The sequence below is a fragment of the Rhinolophus ferrumequinum genome, chromosome 5 (genome assembly GCF_004115265.2).
Source record: "Rhinolophus ferrumequinum isolate MPI-CBG mRhiFer1 chromosome 5, mRhiFer1_v1.p, whole genome shotgun sequence".
Taxonomy (NCBI): Eukaryota; Metazoa; Chordata; class Mammalia; order Chiroptera; family Rhinolophidae; genus Rhinolophus; species Rhinolophus ferrumequinum.
Genome location: NC_046288.1, coordinates 599,626 through 623,136, shown reverse-complemented (window position 1 = coordinate 623,136; position 23,511 = coordinate 599,626). Strand labels below are relative to the sequence as shown.

The 23,511-nt window shown below is 34.6% G+C and overlaps 1 protein-coding gene across 1 annotated transcript in view; it reads left to right on the top strand.

Moving 5' to 3' along the window:
* The window catches only part of MPP7 (MAGUK p55 scaffold protein 7), a 242,799-nt gene that overhangs the window by 156,486 nt on the left and 62,802 nt on the right, over positions 1–23,511 (top strand). Inside the window, exons 6-8 of the mRNA XM_033106666.1 lie at positions 11,582–11,713; positions 21,777–21,858; positions 22,401–22,486. Coding sequence (XP_032962557.1) covers positions 11,582–11,713; positions 21,777–21,858; positions 22,401–22,486 — 300 coding nt within the window. The remainder of the gene's footprint in view (positions 1–11,581; positions 11,714–21,776; positions 21,859–22,400; positions 22,487–23,511) is intronic.

Sequence of the window (23,511 nt, the reverse complement as noted above, 5' to 3'; positions counted from 1 at the left end):
TTCATGAGTCAAACTTACATATTGATTATGCAATTATGTAATTAAAGTGCTTACTTATGATGATTTCTGGTAAACACATATAGATTGTTGGATGAAAATTTCTACCTAGATGCAAAAACCGGTTTCTACCTTCCTTGAAAAAACATTGGAACTGTGCTATATATGGTCTTAACTTGATATCAGGGGAAAAAAATATTAAATAAAAGATGAAGTGAAGACATGCATGGACTATAATTTCTAATCCCTATAAGTACATGAATGTATTGCTGTAAGGTGAGTATGATTAGTAATATAAGAGTAATTGACTTGTGGTATAGTGGAGATTGGTTAAATTTTAGTTCTAAACGAATAAAGATCATATTAGAGCAGAATAGTTGCTTGATATTAAAGACACACAGTGTGTGGAAAGGATAAGAGCTCATAGCCAGAGAATACTCGGAAAATGTCTTCATTTGGTCTTAGACTACAAATGAAAAGTTAATATTAACCAGAGCATGGCAAGATTAGCTATGAGAAGCTTGTTAAACTCCTTTTTGAGAAGTATTATATTGGTTCAAGTATTAGAAATTTCTGACCAAAACAAAACATGATTTTGGTGTTCTATTAGAAATGAAATAGCTAATAATAGAGATGATACTAGATGGAAACTAGTATTTGGCTCGAGAGGGAGGTATGGTTTTAGATCGTATTATGTATTACCATTAGATACAATTTTATAATTGAATACCTGAACTTTGCTATGGAAAAATATCTTAGATGAATAATTTTTTTTATTTTTCATATTTATAAAGAATGGATGAGAAGTCAGCATGAAAGATACATGTTCGGGAACTAATTCCGTGTTTCCCCAAAAATAAGACCCAGTCAGACAATTTTATTATAATTTTACTATATTTTACTATAATATAAGACTGGGTCTCATGTTACATAATACAATATAATATAAGACTGGGTCTTACATTAAGTTTTGCTCCAAAAGACGCATTCGAGCTGATTGTCTGGCTAGGTCTTATTTTCGGGGAAACATGGTTGGTAGAAAATGGGTAAGATTCTAGGCATATGGTGTTTCAGTTGGCACTGCCTTTTTCTCGGTAGCCTGTGTTAGGAAGAAAATAGTTTTCTGCCCTTTTTGACCTAACATTTAACATTGCTTTCCTTGAAATCATTTATATTAACCATCATCATGTTGAATCTCACTTTTATAGGTATTATTTTAAGAAATATAGCCCCCAGGAGCATTGTCTCAGTCCGTTGAGATTTTGCTTCCTGGCAATTGTCGTCAGTTTGGCTCAAATAAACTCTTACAAGCTTTCTATTTTAAAAATAAACAAACAAACAACAAAAAAGAAAGAAATATAGCCCCCAAATAAGTTTCGAACTGTTTCAGAGTATGATTAACCACCCCTTTTTGTCCAGGGAATACACTAAAATATTTGCTTTTTTTTTTTTTTTTTTTAAGCAGAAGCAAGGCACAGAAGAATATGACATATACATGAATTGTTAATTGAACTATATACATACAGTTAAAATATGAAAAATGAATTCTGGGGTGTTAATTTGAATATTGTCTTTAATTTTTAGTGCATAAAGAAGTAATTATTTACTTTTAAGGATTGCTGTTCCATTTTAAATATGCAATTCACAATGCTGAAATGAAACCTGACGTGTACCTCTAACGTAATAATGACTTTTTTTTTTTTTAAGATTTTATTGGGGAAGGGGAACAAGACTTTATTGGGGAACAGTGTGTACTTCCAGGACTTTTTTCCAAGTCAAGTTGTTGTCCTTTCAGTCTTAGTTGTGGAGGGCGCAGCTCAGCTCCAGGTCCAGTAGCCGTTGCTAGTTGCAGGGGGCGCAGCCCATCATCCCTTGCAGGAGTCGAACCGGCAACCTTGTGGTTGAGAGGACGTGCTCCAACCAACTGAGCCATTCGGGAGCTCAGGGGCAGCTCAGCTTAAGGTGCTGTGTTCAATCTTAGTTGCAGGGGGCACTGCCCACCATCCCTTGTGGGATTTGAGGAATTGCACTGGCAACCTTGTGGTTGAGAGCCCACTGGCCCATGAGGGAATCGAACCGGCAGCCTTCGGAGTTAGGAGCACGGAGCTCTAACCGCCTGAGCCACCGGGCCGGCCCCAATAATGACTTTTTACAACATGCACAGATATACACAACCAAATATGTAGCCATTATGGGAAGGTAATACATGGTCACACAGACCTGACAACTCTTTGAAAAATTTTAAAACGTTCTCTGGTTATTTGTAAATGTCAGGGAGTCAGCTCTTCATTCTTCATTCCTGTACATTTTTTATCAATGCCTACTCTGTGCCAGGCTCTATAGATTCAACTTACAGAAGATACCGTGTTTCCCTGAAAATAAGACCTAGCCAGACAATCAGCTCTAATGCGTCTTTTGGAGCAAAAATTAATACAAGACCCAGTCTTATTTTACTATACGTAAAACTGGGTATAATGTAATATAATATAATATAATATAATATAATATAATATAATATAATAAATATAATACCAGACCTTTTATTAATTTTTGCTACAAAAGATGCATTAGAAGTGATTGTCTGGATATGTCTTATTTTTGGTATATGTAGAAACACTGTATATGTAGAATAATGAAGGTGATAGGAAAAATATTGGGTTTAAAAAAAGGGAACATGTGGAACACTGAGGAGTCATGCTAAATCTAAACTTGGGTCGGGAGCATAATAATCTCAAGATCTAGGTACACAATGGAATAATACTCTGCCATAAGAAAGGATGAAACACTGCCATTTGCAGCAACATGGATGGATCCTGGGATCTTGAGATTATTATGCTAACTAAGCAAACCAGGTCAGACAGAAAAAGTCAAGAACCATATGACTTCACTTATATGTGGGATATAAAACTAAAAGCAACAAATGAACAAGACAAACAAACAAAGAAACAAAAACTCATAGACATGGACAACAGTTTAGTGGTTACCAGAGGGTAAGGGAGGAGGAAGGTGGTAGAAGAAGGAAAAGAGCATCAAATATATGGTGATGGAAGGGGAACTGACTCTGGGTGATGAGCAAACAGTGCAATATATAGATGATGTATTATAGAAATGTACACTTGAAACCTATATACTAACATTGTCACCCCAATAAATTTAATGAAAAATTTAAAAACTTAAAAATTTCAAGAAACCAATTTATGATATTTGTCTTTAATAAGTTGTGATAATTTATTACTGTAATCTTACCTTTCAAGAATTACTTGGATACTTTAAAAATACACAGAAAAAAATTTTAATAGTATGTAATTGTATTTTTAATTCAAACTATTAAGTAGAAAGTAGAAGCCTCTATCCTCATTGCTTTATTAGTGAATATGAGCTTTGTTTCCTGTGCTTAATGACATTTTACTCTGTGAACTGTGTGTTCATATGCCTTTATGGATAAATACTTTTTATCCAATAAATACTTTTTATCCAATACTACATTACCTTTTCTTCCTTCTTGTATGCAGACATATTACATGTACACTTTTCCATTATAAATAGGATACTAGAATGCACTACTTACTGTTTGTTTTGTGTGCTTTTAACATTTGGATGTTTTGGACTTTGGATCAACATAATTATCTACTTAACATTCCTTAGAGGTGGACATTCTGTTGTTTCTGCTTTTCTGCTATTTAAACAACACTATACTGCACATCTCTTGTATATTACAGAATTTTATTTGGTCAATAAATTGTTGGGTTAAAATGTTTGTACATTAAAATTTTGATAGTTATTGCCAGCTTGTCCTTAGCAGTAATCTAGATAGGGTTTCTCAATGTACAGTGTCTTCAGTACTGTGAAAGAAGATCCTTTTTCTCTGTGCCTTTGCAAGCCCTGTACAGTTAATGTTCTTTTTCAGCTCTCATAGTTGATCACCACTAGAATATATGCCAACACTTTTCCTGTATAACTTGTTGTCCTCAAGTCTTGAATAGTTAGGAAATGACTTATAAGAAATGACTTGACAGATAAGCAATAGTCTTATCTGACAACTGTCAAAGGTTTAAAGATTACATCTTTAAAGATTGGATGTAATCTTTAAATCTTTGAATTGATGGGTCAGTTGCCATATACCAAAAATAAGCAAGTATTCTTATTACTCAATAATGTCTAAACATCCACTCTTATTGTTCAAATCTCAAAGTCCAGAAAAAAATAACAAAGTATGAAAGAAAGAACAGATGATGAGAAAAGGGAATTGGTAGTGAGTAGTGAAAGGCCTAAATAGATATAATACAATGAAAGCTTCCTGCAGTGATGGACCATTCCATCAGCAATAATGTTTGTGGCACTGATGGAGGTATGGTGATCTCTACAAAGACTTTGTTTCTAGAGGAAGCAAAAGTAGTAATTAATAAGAGCTATTCCTGGGCATCAAATTGTCATATTAAAGGCAAATCAACCTCTACGAGACACCATTCTGTGGCTTATTTTTGATAAAACAGTGAAGTGACATCATCTCTAGAACATGGTTTTATAAGTTAGGAAGTCAGGGAAAATTTGGTAGATTTGTAAAAGGCAAAAAATAAAAAGATTTGTTGTAATTGTTCACCTTTCCAAAACATTCACTTACAAGAAATTACTGATTGCCTGAGCATGCAGAATGGATAAGATTTCATTAAAGCATGCTAATGGGAAAAGCTAAGCTTCCTTCTGGAGGAATAAATCAATGTTACTCATCCTTGTGAGTTAAACACTTAATTCTGTGAACCTGACAGATACTTAGAACATAGAATTGACTTTAGGGGGTTTAAGGCAATGAGAGCTTGTGAGCCTGATGAGTTACAGGGGCTAGTGTTCAATTTCCTGCAGATTCTTCTGAGAGGCAGGTAAACCCATCAGTTGTGATTGGTAGCTAAGGCGTATGGAAACACAATTTTCATTTAAGTATTGCCTTTTGAAAGGAAAACCTGTCTACTGAAGAATAAAGTCACCACAGTTAAAACAGGAAAGTGGAATACAAAGCTACTTTTAGTTGTTCAAAATAGAAATGTTGCTAACCAAAAATAGTTGTAAAGGAAAGCTAGTAAAAAATTAGGAACTTGAGATCTATATTTTGGAGTCTGGACATGGAAATGAATACAAAGCTAAGGAAGAAAATATATAGCTGGTATTCTGAACATTGCCTATCAACAATAACAATAATTTATTTTAAAATATGTTAATTAGCTATCTCTATTATTATTACTATGTATGTGAAGGATAGTTACCATAGATACCTAGGTAGTGGACATTTTTGGTATCTTCATTCCTCTGAATAAATCCATCCATATTCCCATCTCCCGTGATTTCTCCTGTCTGAACAACTTCTTACAACATTTTTTTGGGGGGAATACAAGTCTACTGGTGATGAATTCCTTCAGTTTTTGCATGTCTTTAAAAAGTCTTCAACATCCCTTCATTTCAAAAGATATTTTTGTTGGGTATAGAATTTTAGGTTGACAGTATTTTTCTCTGAGTTTTTAAAGATGTTGCTCCATTGTCTTGTGGCTTACGTTGTTTCTGATGAGAAGTGTATTATCACTTTTATCTTAAAAAAAAAAACTATATATATATACATATATATGTATATATGTATATTTTTATATATGTATATATGTGGTATGTGTGTATGCATGTATATATACACACATATATGTATACATATACATACACACACATATATGTATATGTATGTATACATACACACATAATGTATATATAAATATATATAAAATATGTATATTCATATATATACACATATATATGTATATAAATACATACACACACACACACACACACATCATGTTTCCCCAAAAATAAGACCTAGCCAGACAATCAGCTCTAATGTGTCTTTTGGAGCAAAAATCAGTATAAGACCCAGTCTTATATTGTTAGATAAGACCCGGTCTTATAGTAAAATAAGACCGGGTCTTATATTAATTTTTCCTCCAAAAGATGCATTAGAGCTGATTATCCAGTCTTATTTTTGGAGAAACATGGTAATTAGTTTCAGGTGTACAAAAAACCATAATTAGTTTCAGGTGTACAAAAAACCATAATAATTAGACATTTATACACCTTGCAAAGTGATAACCCCAACAAGTCTACTACCCACCTGACACCTTAGATAGCTATTACAATACCATTGACTATATTTCTTATGCTATACTTTTATGCTATACTCTTATGCTATCCTGTGACTACATATATATATATATATATATATGTATATGTGTGTGTGTGCATATATATATATGTGCACACACACATATATACATATATATATTATAGTTGACATTCAATATTATTTTAGTTTCAGGTTAGGCATTTATATTATTTATGAAGTGATTTCCCTGGTAAGTCTAGTGCCAATCTGATACCATGCAGAGTTTCTACATTATTGATTCTATTTCCCATACTGTATTTCACATCCCTGTGACTATTTTGTGACTACCAATTTATACTTCCTAATCCCTTCACCTTTCTCATCCATCCCCCCAATCCTCCCTCATTTAGCAACCATCAGTTTGTTCTCTATCTATGAGTGTATTTTTGTTGTTTGTTTGTTTATTCTGTTCTTTAGGTTGCACATATAAGTAAGATCATATGGTATATGTCTTTCTCGGTCTGACTTACTTTACTTTGCATAATAACCTCTAGGTCCATCCATGTTGTTGTGAATGGTAAGATTTCATTTTTCAATAGTAATACACCATTGTATAAATGTGCCACGGTTTCTTTATTTAGGCATCTATTTGGGCATTTCAGTTGTTTCTGTATCTTGGCTATCGTGACTGGCATTGCATTAAACATAGGGATGCATGTGTTTTTTTGAATTAGTGTTTTAGATTTCTTTGGATAAATACCCAGGAATGGAATTGCTGGGTCATAAGGTAGTTCTATATTTAATTTTTGAGGAATCTCCATACTGTTTTCTATTGTGGCTGCACCAATTTGCAATCCCACCAATAGTGCATGAGGGTTCCCTTTTCTTCACATCCTTGCCAACACTTGTTTTTTGTTGATTTATTGATGATAGCCATTCCGACAGGAATGAGGTGGTATCTCATTGTGGTTTTTATTTGCATTTCTCTGATGATTGGTGAGGTTGAACATCTTTTCATGTGTCTATTGACCATCTGTATGTCCTCTAGAGAAGTGTCTATTCAGTTCCTCTGCCCATTTTTAATTGGATTGTTTCTTTTTTGGGTGTTGAGTTGTATGAGTTTTTTTAAAAATAAATTTTGGATATTAACACCTCTCTTATCAGATGTATCATTGGCATTTATCTTCTTCCATTCAGTAGGATGTCTTTTCATTTTGTTGATGGTTTCCTTTGCTGTGAAAAAACTTTTCAGTTTGATGTAGTCCCATTTGTTTATTTTTTGTTTGTTTGTTTTCGTTTCCTGAGGAGTTATATCAGTAAAAATATTGTTAGGGATAATGTCTGAGAGTTTACTTCCTATATTTTCTTCTAGGAGTTTTATGGTTTTGGATTTATGTATATATAAACGCTGTGTGTGTGTGTGTGTGTGTGTGTGTGACTTTCTCCCTTTGTAAATATGCTTTTTTCCTTTGGATGACTTTAAGTTTTTCTCTTTCTCACTGGTTTTATGCAATTTAGTGTTACTTCTTTTATGTTGCTTCTTTTATGGTTAAATACACTGAGCTTCTTGAACCTGTAGGTTTTTTTTGTTTGTGTGTTTGTTTTTTTAAATCAAGTTTGGAATATTTTCGGCCATTTTTCTTCAGATTTTTTTTAGCTCCCTTCCTTTCTTTGGAGATGCCAATTATGCATATATGTTAGGCCATTGAAGTTGTCCTACAGCTCAATAATCTGTTCATAATTTTTCAATATGTTTTCTCTTTGTTTCATTTTCGATGGCTATTTTTTGGGTCTGGCAACACTCAAAATATTTTCCATACAAATTAATGGTAACTGCTTCTTTGCTTAATGCTATTTTGGCTTATGAAATTTTTCAGAGGAATACTATGCTTTTGGATAATGGGGGGAACCTATAATTGGGGGTTTCTTAATGTTGCAACTATTGACATTTTTGGGCTGGATAATTGTTTGTTGGGGGAGGTGACTGTCTTATATGCTATCAGATGTTTAGGAGCATCCCTGGCCTCTATACACTAGATGTCAGTAGCATCTCCCAAATTGTGACAAACCAAAACTGTCTCTAGATATTGCCAAATGGCTCTGAGGGAGTAAAATTGCCCACAGTTAAGAAACACTGCTTTAATCCTTTCTGGTAGTTTTTTTCGTAAGCATGCATTTGCTAAGTACTTGGCTAAGGACTCATGGGGGACATCTTGCAGCTCTCCAGAGCTCTGTCTCTGTGCAATTCTTTCCTCTGCAATACACTTCCTGGAGAAACTCTGGACCTCCCTGAATTCCCAGCTCTGTTTTTTCAACTCAGGGAGACCACTGGGTTCTGCCTGGGTTCTTCCTTCCCTGACACAGCCAGCAAACTCTCTCTAGGCAGTAAACTGTGGCAGTCATAGGATTGATGTTTGTTTCCTGTCTCCAGTGATTACTGTCCTTCATTGTCTGATGTCCAGTGTCTTCAAAAACCATTGTTGAATTATCCTTTTTTTTTTTTTTTTTTTTTTAAGTTTTCTCAAGTGGGTCCCTGTTTACATCATCTTGGCCCCCAACCTCATTCTTGAATGATACTTTTGCTGGATATACGATTCTTGGCTGGCTATTATTTTTTTTTCTAAGCACTTTCAAGGTATTTTAACTATCTTCTAGTTTCCATTGCTGCTGCTCATCAGTCAGCTCTCAATTTTTTCTTTACTTTCTGATGATCTTTTATTCTCTCTGATATTTTTCAAATCTCCTTTATGTCTTTGGCATTCTGCAGTTTCACTATGATATATCTAAGCATGGGTTTCTTTTTATTTTTCCTGCTTCCTAAAGGATATATTGGGCTTCCTGAATATTCAAACTCTTGTCTCTCAATTCTTAAAAATTTGTAGTCATTCTGTCTTCAGATATTTCATCATTTTGATGCTGTTCGTTTTTTTCCCTTGGAAACTCTTTTGGATACAAAAAGCTTCAAACACAAAGGGGAAAAAAACATTAATTAGGTTCATTAAAATTAGGATCCTTTGTTGATCAAAAAACACTAATAAGAAATGAAAAGGCAAGCTCCCAAATGGAAAAATATATTTGTAGCATGTGTAACCATCAAAGACTTGGATCCAGTATATTATAAAAAATTCTTACTAATCAATTAGAAAAAGACATGTAGAATAGAAAAACATGCAAGAATCTTGAATTGGCAACTCACAAAAGAAGAGATGCATACCTGATCAACAAAAGAAAAGGTTTTCAATATTGTTAGCTGTAAGAAAAAGGACATTTTAACCACAACAAGATACTACTACACATTCAGAATGGCCAAATTTTAATAATGTAAAGTGTTGGGGATTACGGGATGCAACTAGAACTCACATTAGCTGTTGGTAGGGGTGTAATTAGGACAACGACTTTAAAAAATTGTTTTTATCTACAAACAATTTTGAATATACTTATAACCCATGACCTAGAAATTCCATCCTTAAATAAACTTAACCAAATTATGCATGCAAATATATATGCATCAAAAGCCATGAAATATTTATAGCAGTATTATACATGATATTCAAGAACTGGAAACAACCTAAATGTCTCTCAATCATGGGCATAATGGGTAAAGACACTGAAATATGCATATGTTGGAATGCTACATAACAATGGAAATGAATGGCCTCTGCTACAAGTAACAGCATGGATGAATCTCAACAACGTAGTATCAGAGAAAAAATGAATATGCACTTAGAATTCTATTTATGTAGTATTTAAATTAGGCAAAACTGCCACCTGGGGAATAGAAGGCATGATGACTAAAGGAGCGTAAGTGAGGGCTTCTGAGGTTCAGTTAATATTGTATTTCTTGTTTGGGGATGTTTGCATGGTAATATTCATTTTTGAAAATTTGTTGTGCAATGCTTGTGAATTGTGTACTTTAATGTATATATGTTGTAATCAATTTAAAAAGCTTAATTAAAAAATAGCCACCATTTATCATGTTATAGTCAATAAAAAAGCTTAAAAACTAGACAGCATTTGTTTACCATCTTAGAACTTCTGTTTCGGTGGCAGCAAATATTAAAAATATGCATATAAAAATGCTTGTATGGTAATGAACTATGAACATGTAGGAAGACAAAGAAGATACTATATGATCAAGTAACCAAGTGATTTGCTTTTATATTGGGTGTTTTGGCCAGACCTGTGTGCGAAAGTGTTATTTAATCTGAGTAAGGAGGAGAGTGATTGGTATAAGGTATGTTTACAGAGGAATTAAAGACTAGGACATGCTCAAGAGTTTGATCTTCATTCAAACCAAGATCAGTGGGTAGCTTTAGAAGAGTTATTCGCAGGCCAGTGATGTGATTTGATCAAGTTTTAAAATAATCGCTTAGGCTACACTGTGAATTATGGATCTGAAAATGAGCCAAAGATGAATGCAGTTCGACCATTTAAAGGTTATTGCAATCCTCTAGGTAAAACATGATGACATCAATGATCTAGACCAGGGGTCTGCTAAGGTTTTATGTAAAGTGTCTCTTGCTTATGCTTAATTTTGCTATTGGAGCCTGACAGCAGCCATTGATAATACATCAGTGAATGAGCATGGCTTTGTTCCTATAAAGCTTCATTTATAAAAGGATGTGGCATAGTTTGCCAACCTCCGATCTAGACTGGAGAGTATACGTTTTGGAAATAGAAATAACAGGATATATGGGTTGGATCTTGGGAGTGTGAGAGAAAAGATTTCAACGTTGATTTTTAGGCTTCTGGCTAGAGTAATTTATGGATCATGGCATTGCTGATAGGGGAACAAGTTAAAGTCTAGATCTGCTCAAAAGTGTGGACCTAAAATGGTAAGTAGTAACATGTCAGGGTTCCTGTGTTTTTCTCATCTTTGGTCTATAATGACAGTATGACAGTGTTTTGTGGGGTTTTATTGCTATAACAGTCATGACTAGAAATACTTTTATTTTTTTTATACTTACTACACTAAAAATGAAAAAGCGAGAAAACAACAAAAGAATGAAAACTAGTCAATCATATTGATCAGCTCTTTTTGCGTTTTCTGCAAAGAAAAAATACATAGTTTTCTCAGACTCTTACTGGCTCACTGGCAATATATCAATAACTTCATTTTCTCCCTCCTTTTAAAAGTAACAGTCCTCGCTCCTGCCCCCAACTGCCATCCTTATAAGGATGAACCAGAGAATATACAGGTTAAGAGATATTTTATGCTGATTCTTGTCATACATTAATGGCATTAGGGGTTGAGGTGGTAGCTGAGTGGAACTGCCTTCTGCTGTTCTACATATTCCCTGTCTGTAAGAGGCTCGTTTCTTCAAGTATTTGTCTTACTATCATTGTTACGTCAAAATTATAGCATCACCTTGATTTTCTTTACAGTTTTATGGGTGTGGAGTTTTGTATTTGATTAATATTATATTTGCCAACCTTTGACTTTGATAGGCTTTGCTCTCTGTACATGATACTGTGGCTCAGAAGAATTATGATCCTGTATTGCCTCCTATGCCTGACGATATTGATGATGACGAAGACTCAGTAAAGATCATCCGTCTGGTCAAAAATAGAGAACCACTGGTAAGTTTTGGTCTACATCTTGTGCTCAGGTATGAGTAGATATCATGATAACACCATATCTGATGGGGACATTCAGATAATATTCAGATGATAACACCATATCTGATGGGGACAAGATGGTTCCATTTATGCATATTTTAAAGTTTGAGGACACAGAAGAAGTGTATTTTAAAGACAGGCATATATGGAATGTCCCCATCAGATATGGTGTTATCAGGCATTCTACTGGTTTTAAATAGCAATAATCTTTAAAATGTGACTTGTTGACATTTATAAAAGAGAGCATAACATTCACCAGTTACAGTTGATTTGAGATTAAATGGTGCAACTAAAAATAATTGCTTATGGCTTTTCTAGAAGGCTGATTTATTTTGAAGTATTGAGGAGAAATTATTCAAGTGTCTGATACTTCAAAATGTAACCATTTATTTTAGCACCAGAATTTATACAATGTTGAATTATGTTAAGGGGTCTTTGGTGGGCAGAATAATGTGCCCCGCCCCAATGCTCAGTGATGTCATGTCGTAATCTTCAGAACATGTAGATATGTTACTTTACATGGCAGAAGGGAATTTCCATGATTAGTTAAGGATCTTGAGGTGGGAAGATTATTCTGGATTATCTGGTGGGCCTAATCTAAACACGAGGGTTCTTACTAAAGTGAAGGAAGGCAGGAGGGTCAGAGTCATAGAAGGAGATAAGATGATGGAAGCAGAGGTTGGTGTGATGTGGCTAGAGCCACGGTATGCAAGAAACTTCTAGAAAATGGAAAAAGCAAGGACCAGAATGTGTCTTAGATTCTCCACAGGAATGCAACCCTGCTGCAATCTGGATTTTAGCTCCATAATACCCATTTTGGCCTTTCTGCCTCCAAAACTGTAAGATAATAAATCTGTGTTAAGCCACTAAATTCGTAGTTATTTGTTGTAGCAGCAGTAGGAAATGAATGTAGTGTATCCATATTTTTATGAAGCTACATTTAAAAGAAAAATAAATAAATTTTGTAATCTAGCAGTTGATTTTAAATGTAGCCCATTTATTCTACTTAAGACATTTTTTTGTGTGTTCTTAAAGCAAATAGCAGTTGATAATGCAATAGTTATCGGACGCTATGTTAAGTACTTGACATGCATTATATTTAATCCTTGTAATTGACATGAGGATCATAGTTTCTTTTTTTATAGACTGGGAAACTGATATTCAGAGAAATGAAGCAAACTTACCCAAGTATCACAGCTAATGAGTGGTAGAACTAAGATCCCAACTTGGCTCTTTATCTGCAAATACTAGTTTATTCTTCACCATATTGTGTCTTTATACTTTGCTCTTTTTGGTAGTTTTAATCTTCTTGTTTTATTTTAGGGCAACTTTGGTATATTGATAAATGCATTGGACAGTCTTACCCAAAAAAATGTACAGATATGTTTGCTTATTATATAAGTAAGTTTACTGAGTCCCTGAAGCTCATCCATGGACATCCTAGGGCTCCCTGCGTTCTTGGCTAGGACTGTTTAATTTAGGTTATACCTTCCTGCTTTTTAGCTGTGGTTATAACTCTGTGCTGGTGACCCAAATATCTCTTGATTTTTATGATATACTTAGTCAGAATAGGTGGTACTCACATTGGATGTAGAAAGAGGTATCTCATGGCCTATTACCATAAAGTGACTAATTTTTGGTGGATTCTGTGCATCTGTTTGTCAATATGAAATACATTTTTTGTTTTGATAAGTTCAGCCTCTTAAGGAGATAAACTAACTGAAAGACCATCTTCAGGAGCTCAGTAATCCATTAATAATTTCTTTGATCAGTCATAGTTTCCCCACGGCAATAGCTTTTGGTATGTTGGTTTGGTGAGCCAACAAATAGTCATCAACAACATTTAAGTCCCATGCCTCCTGATAAAATAAGATCTTCAAAATGTGTATAAAAGAAATGAGGAATTAACTACATCAAGGTTTTGCAAAAGGTTCTTAACTGGACCTACTTTAAATTAGTTTAAATTTAAACAAATTGAATGAGGTATATAAAATAACCTAAAGTTGTGTTATCATAATTCATTACTAAATATATTCTTTAGCTAATAAACGTGTAGCAAGTGAAATAATTAGACCTAACTTTGAGGAGGTGATTCTTCAGCTATTACTCTCTTTTGTTATAGCTATATAATATAGTGTGTTTAAAATGAGAATCTGAACTAGGATGGTGGCAAGAGTGACATGTTACAATTGATAGGTCCATGAAAATCTTTGAATATAGAGGGCAATAGGAGAGAGCAAGTCAGCAGTGCCACAGGAGGTTTATATTTAGGTGACTGGAAGTACTGTACATTCAATTAGCAAGACTAAAAGGAAATGCATGGGGATGAAAATGACTAATTTTCTTATGGTTATACTGAGCCTGTGGAGCTATGCAGGTGCTAGGAGGAGGTTAGATATTTAGGGAAGAGAACCAGGGAAATTTCTTTAAAAATAAGTTCAATTTATTAAGTTGTTTTTAAAAAATGAGTATTTCTCATAAGCATAAGCATGTTTTCCATGTTTATATTTGCATATTTGGGGGAGATTATAAGCATTTCTCAAAACTGTTCAGTTTATTAGTATATTATGGTATAATTTGGCAACTTTGTAATATACTTAATAGTATTTTCCTCTCCATGTCACCTTAAATTTGGGTGTTTACAAATTTTAGTTCCATTTCATTTTATTCTTAATTCCTATTCTGCTTATTTGCCTATTTTTGCGTGAAATTTAATTATTTTCTCTCTGATTCTCAATTATTTTAAAGTAAAATAGTAAAAGCTTTTTCCCCAAACATGCGATAACTTCTTTAAACTCAGTTTAGTTTTCTCCAATTAATGCAATTTAAAGTAATTTTGAGTTCTTTCAAATTGTTTTACTTTAAAAAATTATTTTATTCAGTGGTGCTTTGTCTTTTTCCTAGTGAGCCACAATTTGATTGTGTGATTTCTGTTAAAAGAGCTGTGTATTAAAAATACTGGGGATGCCAAAAAAATGTATACACATTTAATGTAACATCTCTTTATTACTATTATTATTAGTTTCAAGTGTACAAAATAATGTAATAGTTAGACATTTACACACATCACAAAGTGATAACCCCCTCCCCCAATCAACTACCCCTCTGACATCGTATATAGCTGTTACAGTTCCACTGACTCTATTCCCTATGCTGTACTCCACATCTTGTGACTATATATATATATAAAATTATAGTTGACATTCATTATTATTCAGCTTCAGCTTCAGGTGTACACTGCAGTGGTCAGGCACCTACACCGTCCATGAAGTGGTGTCCCTAATAAGACAAGTGTCCATTGGATACCCTACAAAATCTTTACAACATTATTGATTATATTCCCCAAACTGTCTTTCGTATCTCCATGGCAATTTTGTGGTTACCCATTGTGCTTTCTAATCCCCTCACCTTCTTCCTTATCCCCACACCCCTCCCATCTAGCAACCCTCAGTTTTTTCTCTGTATCTCTGAGACTGTAAGGTAACACCTCTTAATGTATACACATTTTAAGAGATGTTATCTTAAAATGTATATGCATTTTTTTGGATCCCTCTGTAAATAAAAACTTCATATAGAAAACAGGACTTTTAATTGGAATGAAGAAATTCCCAAAATTATGTCATGACAAAAATATTAAGATTTTAAATGTCATTTTAACATTGGAGTAGGAAGTCTAGTAAGGAGAATTACTTGTTTTGAACTTTTTCTCACCCAAATGTGTAATCAGTGTATTATCTTCAGTTTGACAATTATTGTAAAAGTAAAGTAGGGTTATTGGGTAAGTCTAAAGTTTAAAAATGCACTACCAGAAAATTAGAAAATATTTATTTTTAACAAACTTGTCATTTTACATTTGGCAAATGTCATTTGTCAGTTTGGGGAGGTTACTGGAAAAACCACAAAACTGCCAAGAGGGGAAGGAAGCAGAAACCAAGAGAAAACTGAGTCCGAGGCATCTTTAGGAGAATGAGTCAAGTTGTAGGAATCAGAATTAGGTGAAGGGAGGAAAGCAAAGGTGAAATACAATTCTATCAAATGGATGGTCAGGAGCTACTTGGCAAATGAGTCAGGAGAAAAGTCCATACAATCTAGCAACGAAAGGGTTGAGTGATCGGCATTAAGACTGTAATGTTGTTCTTAGACCCAGGTATAATGTGGTGAAGTGAATACCAACCTTGCATTAAATGACCTAAGTGGGGGTTAATTTGGTGTCACTTATTTGCTCTATATCCTTACAGCAGCAAATCACTTAACATCTCAGCCTCAGATTCCTTATCAGAAAATTAGGAGCTGTACCTCTTCGAGAGTGTTTTAAGTATCACTGAGATATAATGTTTTTGAAATGCTTTGTAAGTTCTTATATGTTATGCAAACATTATACAATGTCATCTAGCATATAAAGAAGAAGTTAGATGACAACTGTTTAAGCAGAGGATGGTTTCCTGGGAGAAGAGGCAGTGAATAAAGATCTTGTAGGCATTTGTAATGGAAAGAGAAAAGGGTAATAGTTTGAAGGGAAGATGGATAAAAGGATTGAGAGAAGGAGAGAAAAGGATTGGTCGGGTTGCAAGGAGCAAAGCTGTCTTCCCTTCCTTGTGAGTGTGGAGCAGTTTATATTTGTTTTATCCAGAAGATTAATTTTTAGATAAGCTTAAGAAAATGAAATTCTGTTGGTAGGTGGATTTGATCCTAAATTTTCAGTGTTTTTGCATGAGTGATCCTCTCAGCTCTTCTAGACCAGTGGTTCTAAATTGCTCTATTATAGAATTGCCACAGGTGCTTACTTAAAATGTAAACTTCTGGGCCTCTATTCCCAAGAGTCCACATCAGTAGATTTTGGGTGGAGACTGGGTATCTAGATTTCAAAAAGTGTCTCAGAGTTTTCTGATGCAAGTATTTGGTAAACCATACTTTGAAAATACTTATCTTAAAGGTTCAACATGAAATCGACTATGCTACCTTCTTAAGGAGGTCTTACAATGTTGGCAGTGTTATAGTACACACAGTTTTTTTACTCCAGGAGATCTTAATAACCCAGTTCTCTTTTATAAACCACTTTATAGAAGTAGCAACAAAAATCTAACCAGAATTTTAACTTCTCAGTCTAATCTGAAGTTCTTTATACTCTTATTTTTTTGTCAAAATCACATAGAATAAATTCAAATCCTGTGCCTTAGGACTGTCAGCTTTTGCACAATATTACATATAATGTGCTCTATTTTACTAAGTTTTGATCTCTTATTTTTATGCAAGTGTGTTGCACTAGGACTACATCAAGGAATAGTGATAATAGGTGTTTGGAAAGCAGTATGGAAATATACCGAGGTGTGATAAAAAATATGGTGAATATTTAAATTAGAAAAAAAAACCCAATTTTATTACAATGAAATACACTGCTATTAATTCCCTTCAAAATACTCCCCCTCACTTCGAACACACGTATCCCATCATTCTTGCCACTTTCTGAAGCAGTTCTGGAAGTCCTTTTTAATTAATGTCTTTAGTTGTGCTGTCATGGGTGCCTGGATGTCCTGAATCGATTCAAAACATTTACTTTTCATTTTGACTTTGGGGGAGAGCCAGAAGTCACACAGTGCCAGATCCAGTGAATAAAGTGGATGAGGACACATCATAATGTTTTTATTTGACAGAAATTTTCGTACCAGAAGTGATGGGTGACACAGAGCATTGTTATGATGGAGGATGAAACCGTTTGCCCATTTCTCAGGCTGTTTTCTACCCACGTTGTTTCTTAAACACTCTAATAAGCCCTTATAATATTCAGAGTTTACTGTAGTGTCCCTGGGTTACAAACTCAGCTCACACAATTACATCCAAGGTCAATAAAAAACAATATCACCTTGATCTTGATTGATGCCCTTTTTTCGTACGAGGAAAACTGGGTAATTTCCATTGAGAACTCTGAACCTTGGACTCAGGATCATAGCCATAGACCCTAGTTTCATCTCCCATGATGACATGTCTTAAAAAGCTGGAATCTGAAGTGGCACAATCGAGCAACTCCAACGAAATTGACAAACGCCGTTGCTTTTGTTCGAAAGTCAAAATGCATGGAATAAATTTTGCACTCACTCACCTCATGATCAAATCTGTTGTTAAAATACTTTGAACAGAACCATAAGAGATGTTCAGATCCTCAGAAATTTCCCTAATAGTCAATCGCCTGTTTGATCAAATCATTTTGCTTACTCTTCAACGTTCTCTTGGGTTTTTTATTTGAAGGACTCCCTATCTCTCCTCATCTTCAATCTATTCACAACCATTATGAAATCACTTGAAACAGTTGTAAACTGTCTTCATGTTCACTGCAGCATCACCATAAACTAATTTTAACATTTCGTGTATTTCTTTAGCACTTTTTTCAAGTTTGAAGCAAAATTTCATGTTAATGCGTTGTTCGTGATCCATGATTTATGGCACACTTTAAAACACACCTTCTCTCAACCGTAGCTTACACTCGACTGACTGCGCCAAACAAGTTGAAACTTGCCACACACTGTTACTAAGGTTCAACGCGCCGCTTCCCGTATTGAAGCGGGAAGCCTTTCTGTTGGATGGCACTTGGCAGCAGTATTCACTGTATTTTGTGATCCCACTTAGTAGATATCTTCAGGAATGAAGGGATCCAAAAGAAGGTTGAATTGTGCCAGTGTCACATAGAAAGTGAGATATCATTCCTCAGGTCCATAGCTTACCATCCAACGATAGGGAGAACCAGCAGATAGCAAGTTTATTGTATTCCAGGGTATACTCAGGTCTATAACAAAATAACCTGTAAGTGTGGAGTGCTCTTTGTTATCTACACATTCCGGAAGTGATTTCATCCAGACCATGGCTTTAAACAACATCTGTGTGCTAGTGACTTCCAGGGCTGTTTCTCTTCCAGATCTTTTTTTCTGATTTTTAAATGTGTATGTCCATCTGTCTACTTGATACCTCCATTTGGATATCTAATAAACATCTCAGTCTTCACATGTTCCCAAGTAAACTAGTCTTTGTCCCCAGATGTGTTTCACCCATAGAATTCCCCTTTTCAGTTGATGTCAATCCCATCTTTTTAGTTGCTCAGCCAAAAAGCATAGTCAATCTTTGATACCTCCCTGTCTTTTCCATTCCATTTCCAATTCATTGGGAAATCCTTTTGCTCTACAATAATATACCCAGACCACTGTCCATTATCTCTCCTCCTTCCAGTCAGATCTAAGCCCCCCTCCTCTTTCTCTTGGATTATTGTAACAGCCCCCTATTTGTTTCCTTGCTGTAGCCATTGCCTTCCTTCACTCTTTTCTTAGCACAGTAGGTAGAGTGATCCTTTTAGATTGTGTCGCTCTTGCTTTTTAGAACCTTGCAGGTTCTCCCTGTTTTCATTCAGAGAAAATTTCAGAGTCCTCACAATGACCTACAAAGCTCTGCCTCATCCAGCTCCCTGTTACCATCTGACCTTACCTCTCACTGCTTCTCCCTTTTTACTTTACTCCAGCCACACTGGATTCTGTGCTCTTCCTTGGATGTTTCATTCACAGCCCACCTCAGCACCTGTGCCCTGGCTGTGTCTTCTTTCTTTCTTTTAGGCTAACTCCATGTCCTTCCAGTCTTTCTGTATTCAAATGTCATCTTTTCAATGAGGCCTGTGTCTTTACATCATCTTCTCCCTACCTGCCCTGGCACTCCTGTTCTTTCTTACCTGCCCTACCTCCACCATTCCCGTAGTGTTTAATCACCTTCTGACTTACCGTATAATTATTTTATGTTTTATGTATTGTCTGTCCTTTCTGTTAGAATGTAATATCCATGGGCGGTGGGGGCATAAATCTTTGTTTGTTTGTTTTTTTTGTCACCATTATATTATAAGCCCTTAGAATAGAACTTGGCACATAGTAGGTTCTCAGTAAACATTTGTCAACTTCATTGAGTCACAGAATAAGTCAAAGGGAACAACTAGCATTAAGCACAATAAATGGGATGGCCTTATACTGAAAAACAGTATACTCATAGTGGAAAAAGATTCGTCCCAGTCCTAGTTCTATGTTATAAACCACACACAAATTTTGTGGCTAAAACAATAATTTATTGTTATTGCTCATAGTTTTAGAGGTTGGCAGGCTCAATTTAGTGGTTTTTACTTGGAGCCTCCCACATGTAGTTAGATGGTGGCTGAAAATGGAGTCATCTGAGGGTTCCTTCATTCCCATGACTGATGCCTGGGGTAGGCTGGTTGGCTGGGGGCTGGTGAGGCATCTCTTTTTCCAAGTGGCATCTCCACTTGGCTAGCTTGGGCTTTCTCACAGCATGGCTGTAGTCATGATTTCTTACATGGTGGCTGGCTTCCCATACAGCAAGTGTTTCAAGAGTCCCAGGTAGTTGCTGCAAGCCTTTTTGTAGCCTTGTATACCTCAGAGTCATTTTTACCATTTGATGTGGAAATATGACATACACATACAAAGAGGGAAAGGATCAGTGACCTCCATAAGTTCAAGGTTCCACAAGTGTAATGAACTTATGACTTTATGAACAAAAGGTTATAGAAAGGTAATAGGGTAAGAAGGTTTGAATGGTAATTAAGATTAAGAATAGCAATTCTGATCAGTTTGCCTTAGACAAGTCCTGACTTTACTGCACACCAGTTGTATGTTTTTGGACAAATTATAACCATTTGGGATTCAGTTTCTCATCTGTAAAATATTGATAAGTAATATTAGTAGACCCTTCTGCCATTAGGCATACTTTGGTGGGAAAGTTTTAGATACGTTATTAAGGAAAATGAAAATTGATCTAACCAAACTAATTAGTTGTATTAACAATATTACATTTCCAGTAATCTTGGTTACAAGTTAACTGTTTAAAAGCAGAAAATACCAGTAATTAGCGAGTCTAAGGTTTATGACCATAGAGATGCTCTTTCAAGTCTTTGGCCTGAATGCATACATAGGTGGTGAAAAATACCACAAAATCACGCTATCACTTAATTATTTGGGTTTTACTATTGTAAGATATGTATCTGATAGCTGTCATATATAAAATATACTTACTACAAATGGATTTCTAATTTTGTTTACATACCTGTTTTTTAGTGATAGAAATGTGTTTCTTGACATACTTGAGAAAAAAAAATCCATTTTCTTCTTTGGGGTGAATTCTGCCACCACCTACTGTAATCTTAGCCCTGTGATGCAATATGGAATGGCTTTTCTAAACCAGTACCAGTTTCTTGGAAAGGAAAGTCATGAGAAGCCTTCAAAGTAACCATTTGTGCCTGATGTTCTTACAAAGCAACATTCAGTTAATCTGCTTCTGAACATCCATAAATGAAGAATTGCTGGATTCTTTTTGAAATTGTTTCCTAATCTTATGCCAAAATGTGAGTTCTGTTTGTACCAGGGGACAATCCTAGTACATAAAAACCTTGGACTAACAGTTCTTTCTTCCATTAATTTATATTAGCCTTGGGTAAGAAATATAGCTAAGTTTGGAGTTTTAATTTTTTCTTTATTGTTATCACTGAGTTCCTTTATTATAATAGTGTAATAGAAGGATCACTGAACTGAAAGTCAGATGACCTGAGTTTTATAATTTATGTAATTTATTCTATTCATTTACTAATGCCTATATATAATATACCTTTTTTTGTGGAGTATTTTAAAAATAAATGAAAGGAGGAAATGTTTTCAAAGGGTAAAAACAAATAGTATACAAATACAAGGTATTATATTCGAAAGAAGATATGTGTACTTTCCTCAGTGTTGAAGAAGTTAAAGACTTTAAAAACCTTTAAATTTTGCTGAAAACTTAGATAGTAGATAGTATATATGGTATAAAGCTCTGCACCCCGGAATGAGCATTTGTAAGACAAATGGCAAGATGTCTATTCCTCCTGCCTCATTCCTTTAATTTTTTTGTAGGTGCTATTTTCACTTTTTCCAGATGAATGTCTTTACTTCTGCCTCCTCCTTCATATTAGCAGTACACACGTTTACCTACAAATACTTTTGTTTTTCCTTAAAAGGGAGCCACCATTAAGAAAGATGAGCAGACTGGGGCAATCATTGTGGCTCGAATCATGAGAGGAGGAGCTGCAGACAGAAGTGGTAAGAGTTTAAATGTTAAGTGAATATAGACAAGTCATGTTGAGTTTTATGTGTAATATTTCCAATGTATAACTAAGAGGATAATCTTTTGATATAATACAGCAAAATAGGAAATAAGGTATTTTCCTTTGTGTTGAAATGCGGGAATTGAAATAGATGAAATGTAAATCTCTCCACTTTCTTAGTTTACATGGGCTTCCAAAGTTATATTAAGACTTGTGTCAGTGTTTTCTGATTTAAAAGGTACTACTAAAAGCATGCAACCTTTAAAAAAATTAATTCCTTCATAAGATGAAAATAAGGTGCATTTCTAGACACAGAGCAAGATGCTCTTGTCATTTCTTTGCCAGCATTATTGTGTTGTCGTCTTGATTCATTGCTGTAGAGAGGCTCAGAATCTGAAACCTGAGAAGCATGAATGTCTCCTTACCAATCCTCAAATGTATTAAGGGAACCAAACAATGCTTTAAATATGAACACAATTGCAAATTAATTACTTTGGTAGGTAACACTGCTAATTTACCAAATTTGCTATTTCTCAGGTCTTATTCATGTTGGTGATGAACTTCGAGAAGTAAATGGGATATCAGTTGAGGATAAAAGGCCTGAGGAAATAATTCAGATTTTGGTAAGCTGAAATTGTATTTTAAAATTGCAATAAAAACGAAATTGAATCACTATATTTCAGATGTGGTTATGCTATAGGATTTGGGTTTAGAGGTCCAGGGTTTGAATTCCAGACCCATCACTTAATCGCCATGTGTCTTTGGAAAATACCTTAGCCTTTTTATTGTCTCAGTGTTTTCATTTACAAAATGAGACTAAGAAGAGGTAAATATCTCACTGGAGTGTTTTGAGAATTAAATGAGCTAATGTATGTAAACAGTTTATTACAAGGCCTGTCTCAAATTATGTACTAATAGACACCATTTACTCTGTTGTTGGTGATGCATTTATCTTTCTCTTTCTCTCATTGACATAGCCAGACTATACACTATACTTTTCAGGCATATAAAATAGTAAAACAAATTTAGATGTCCTACAAAATCTAGAACAGAATGAAATTATGTTAGGTCTTGACAATATTAATTCTCAAGTTCATTTGTAAGCATAAAATGAAGGGACACGGTCCCTGTTATGTATGGAAACATATTGTAAACCTACAGAAATAAAAAGAAAGTTTGGCATCTCAAAGTAGACCTCAGTATATATGAAAAATTAATATATGATTATGATGGCATTTTATATTAGTGGGAAACAATGAAATCATTTCATAAATGGTATTGGATTTATGATGATTCAGTTAGAAGAAATAAAGCCAGTCCAAATTTTATAGCACACACAAAAATAAATCCCAACAAATTAAATATTTAAGTTTTAAAAAAAATCACAAAAAGTTGAGAAAGACTTTAATGATGAGAAATTCAAATAGAAAATAACTGATATGACTATAGAATTGAAAATTTTCTATGTAGAAAGTGATGCCATTCATACAACTTAAGAGATAGAGATTGTAGGGGGAAAATTTCAATATGCATGATAGAAAGCTAATACTTTAAGGTATGAAGAGTTCATAAAAATTAATAAGGAAACATTTACAGGAAAACTGGCAAAGCATATGCACAGAATTTACAAAAGAAAATGTGATGTCTG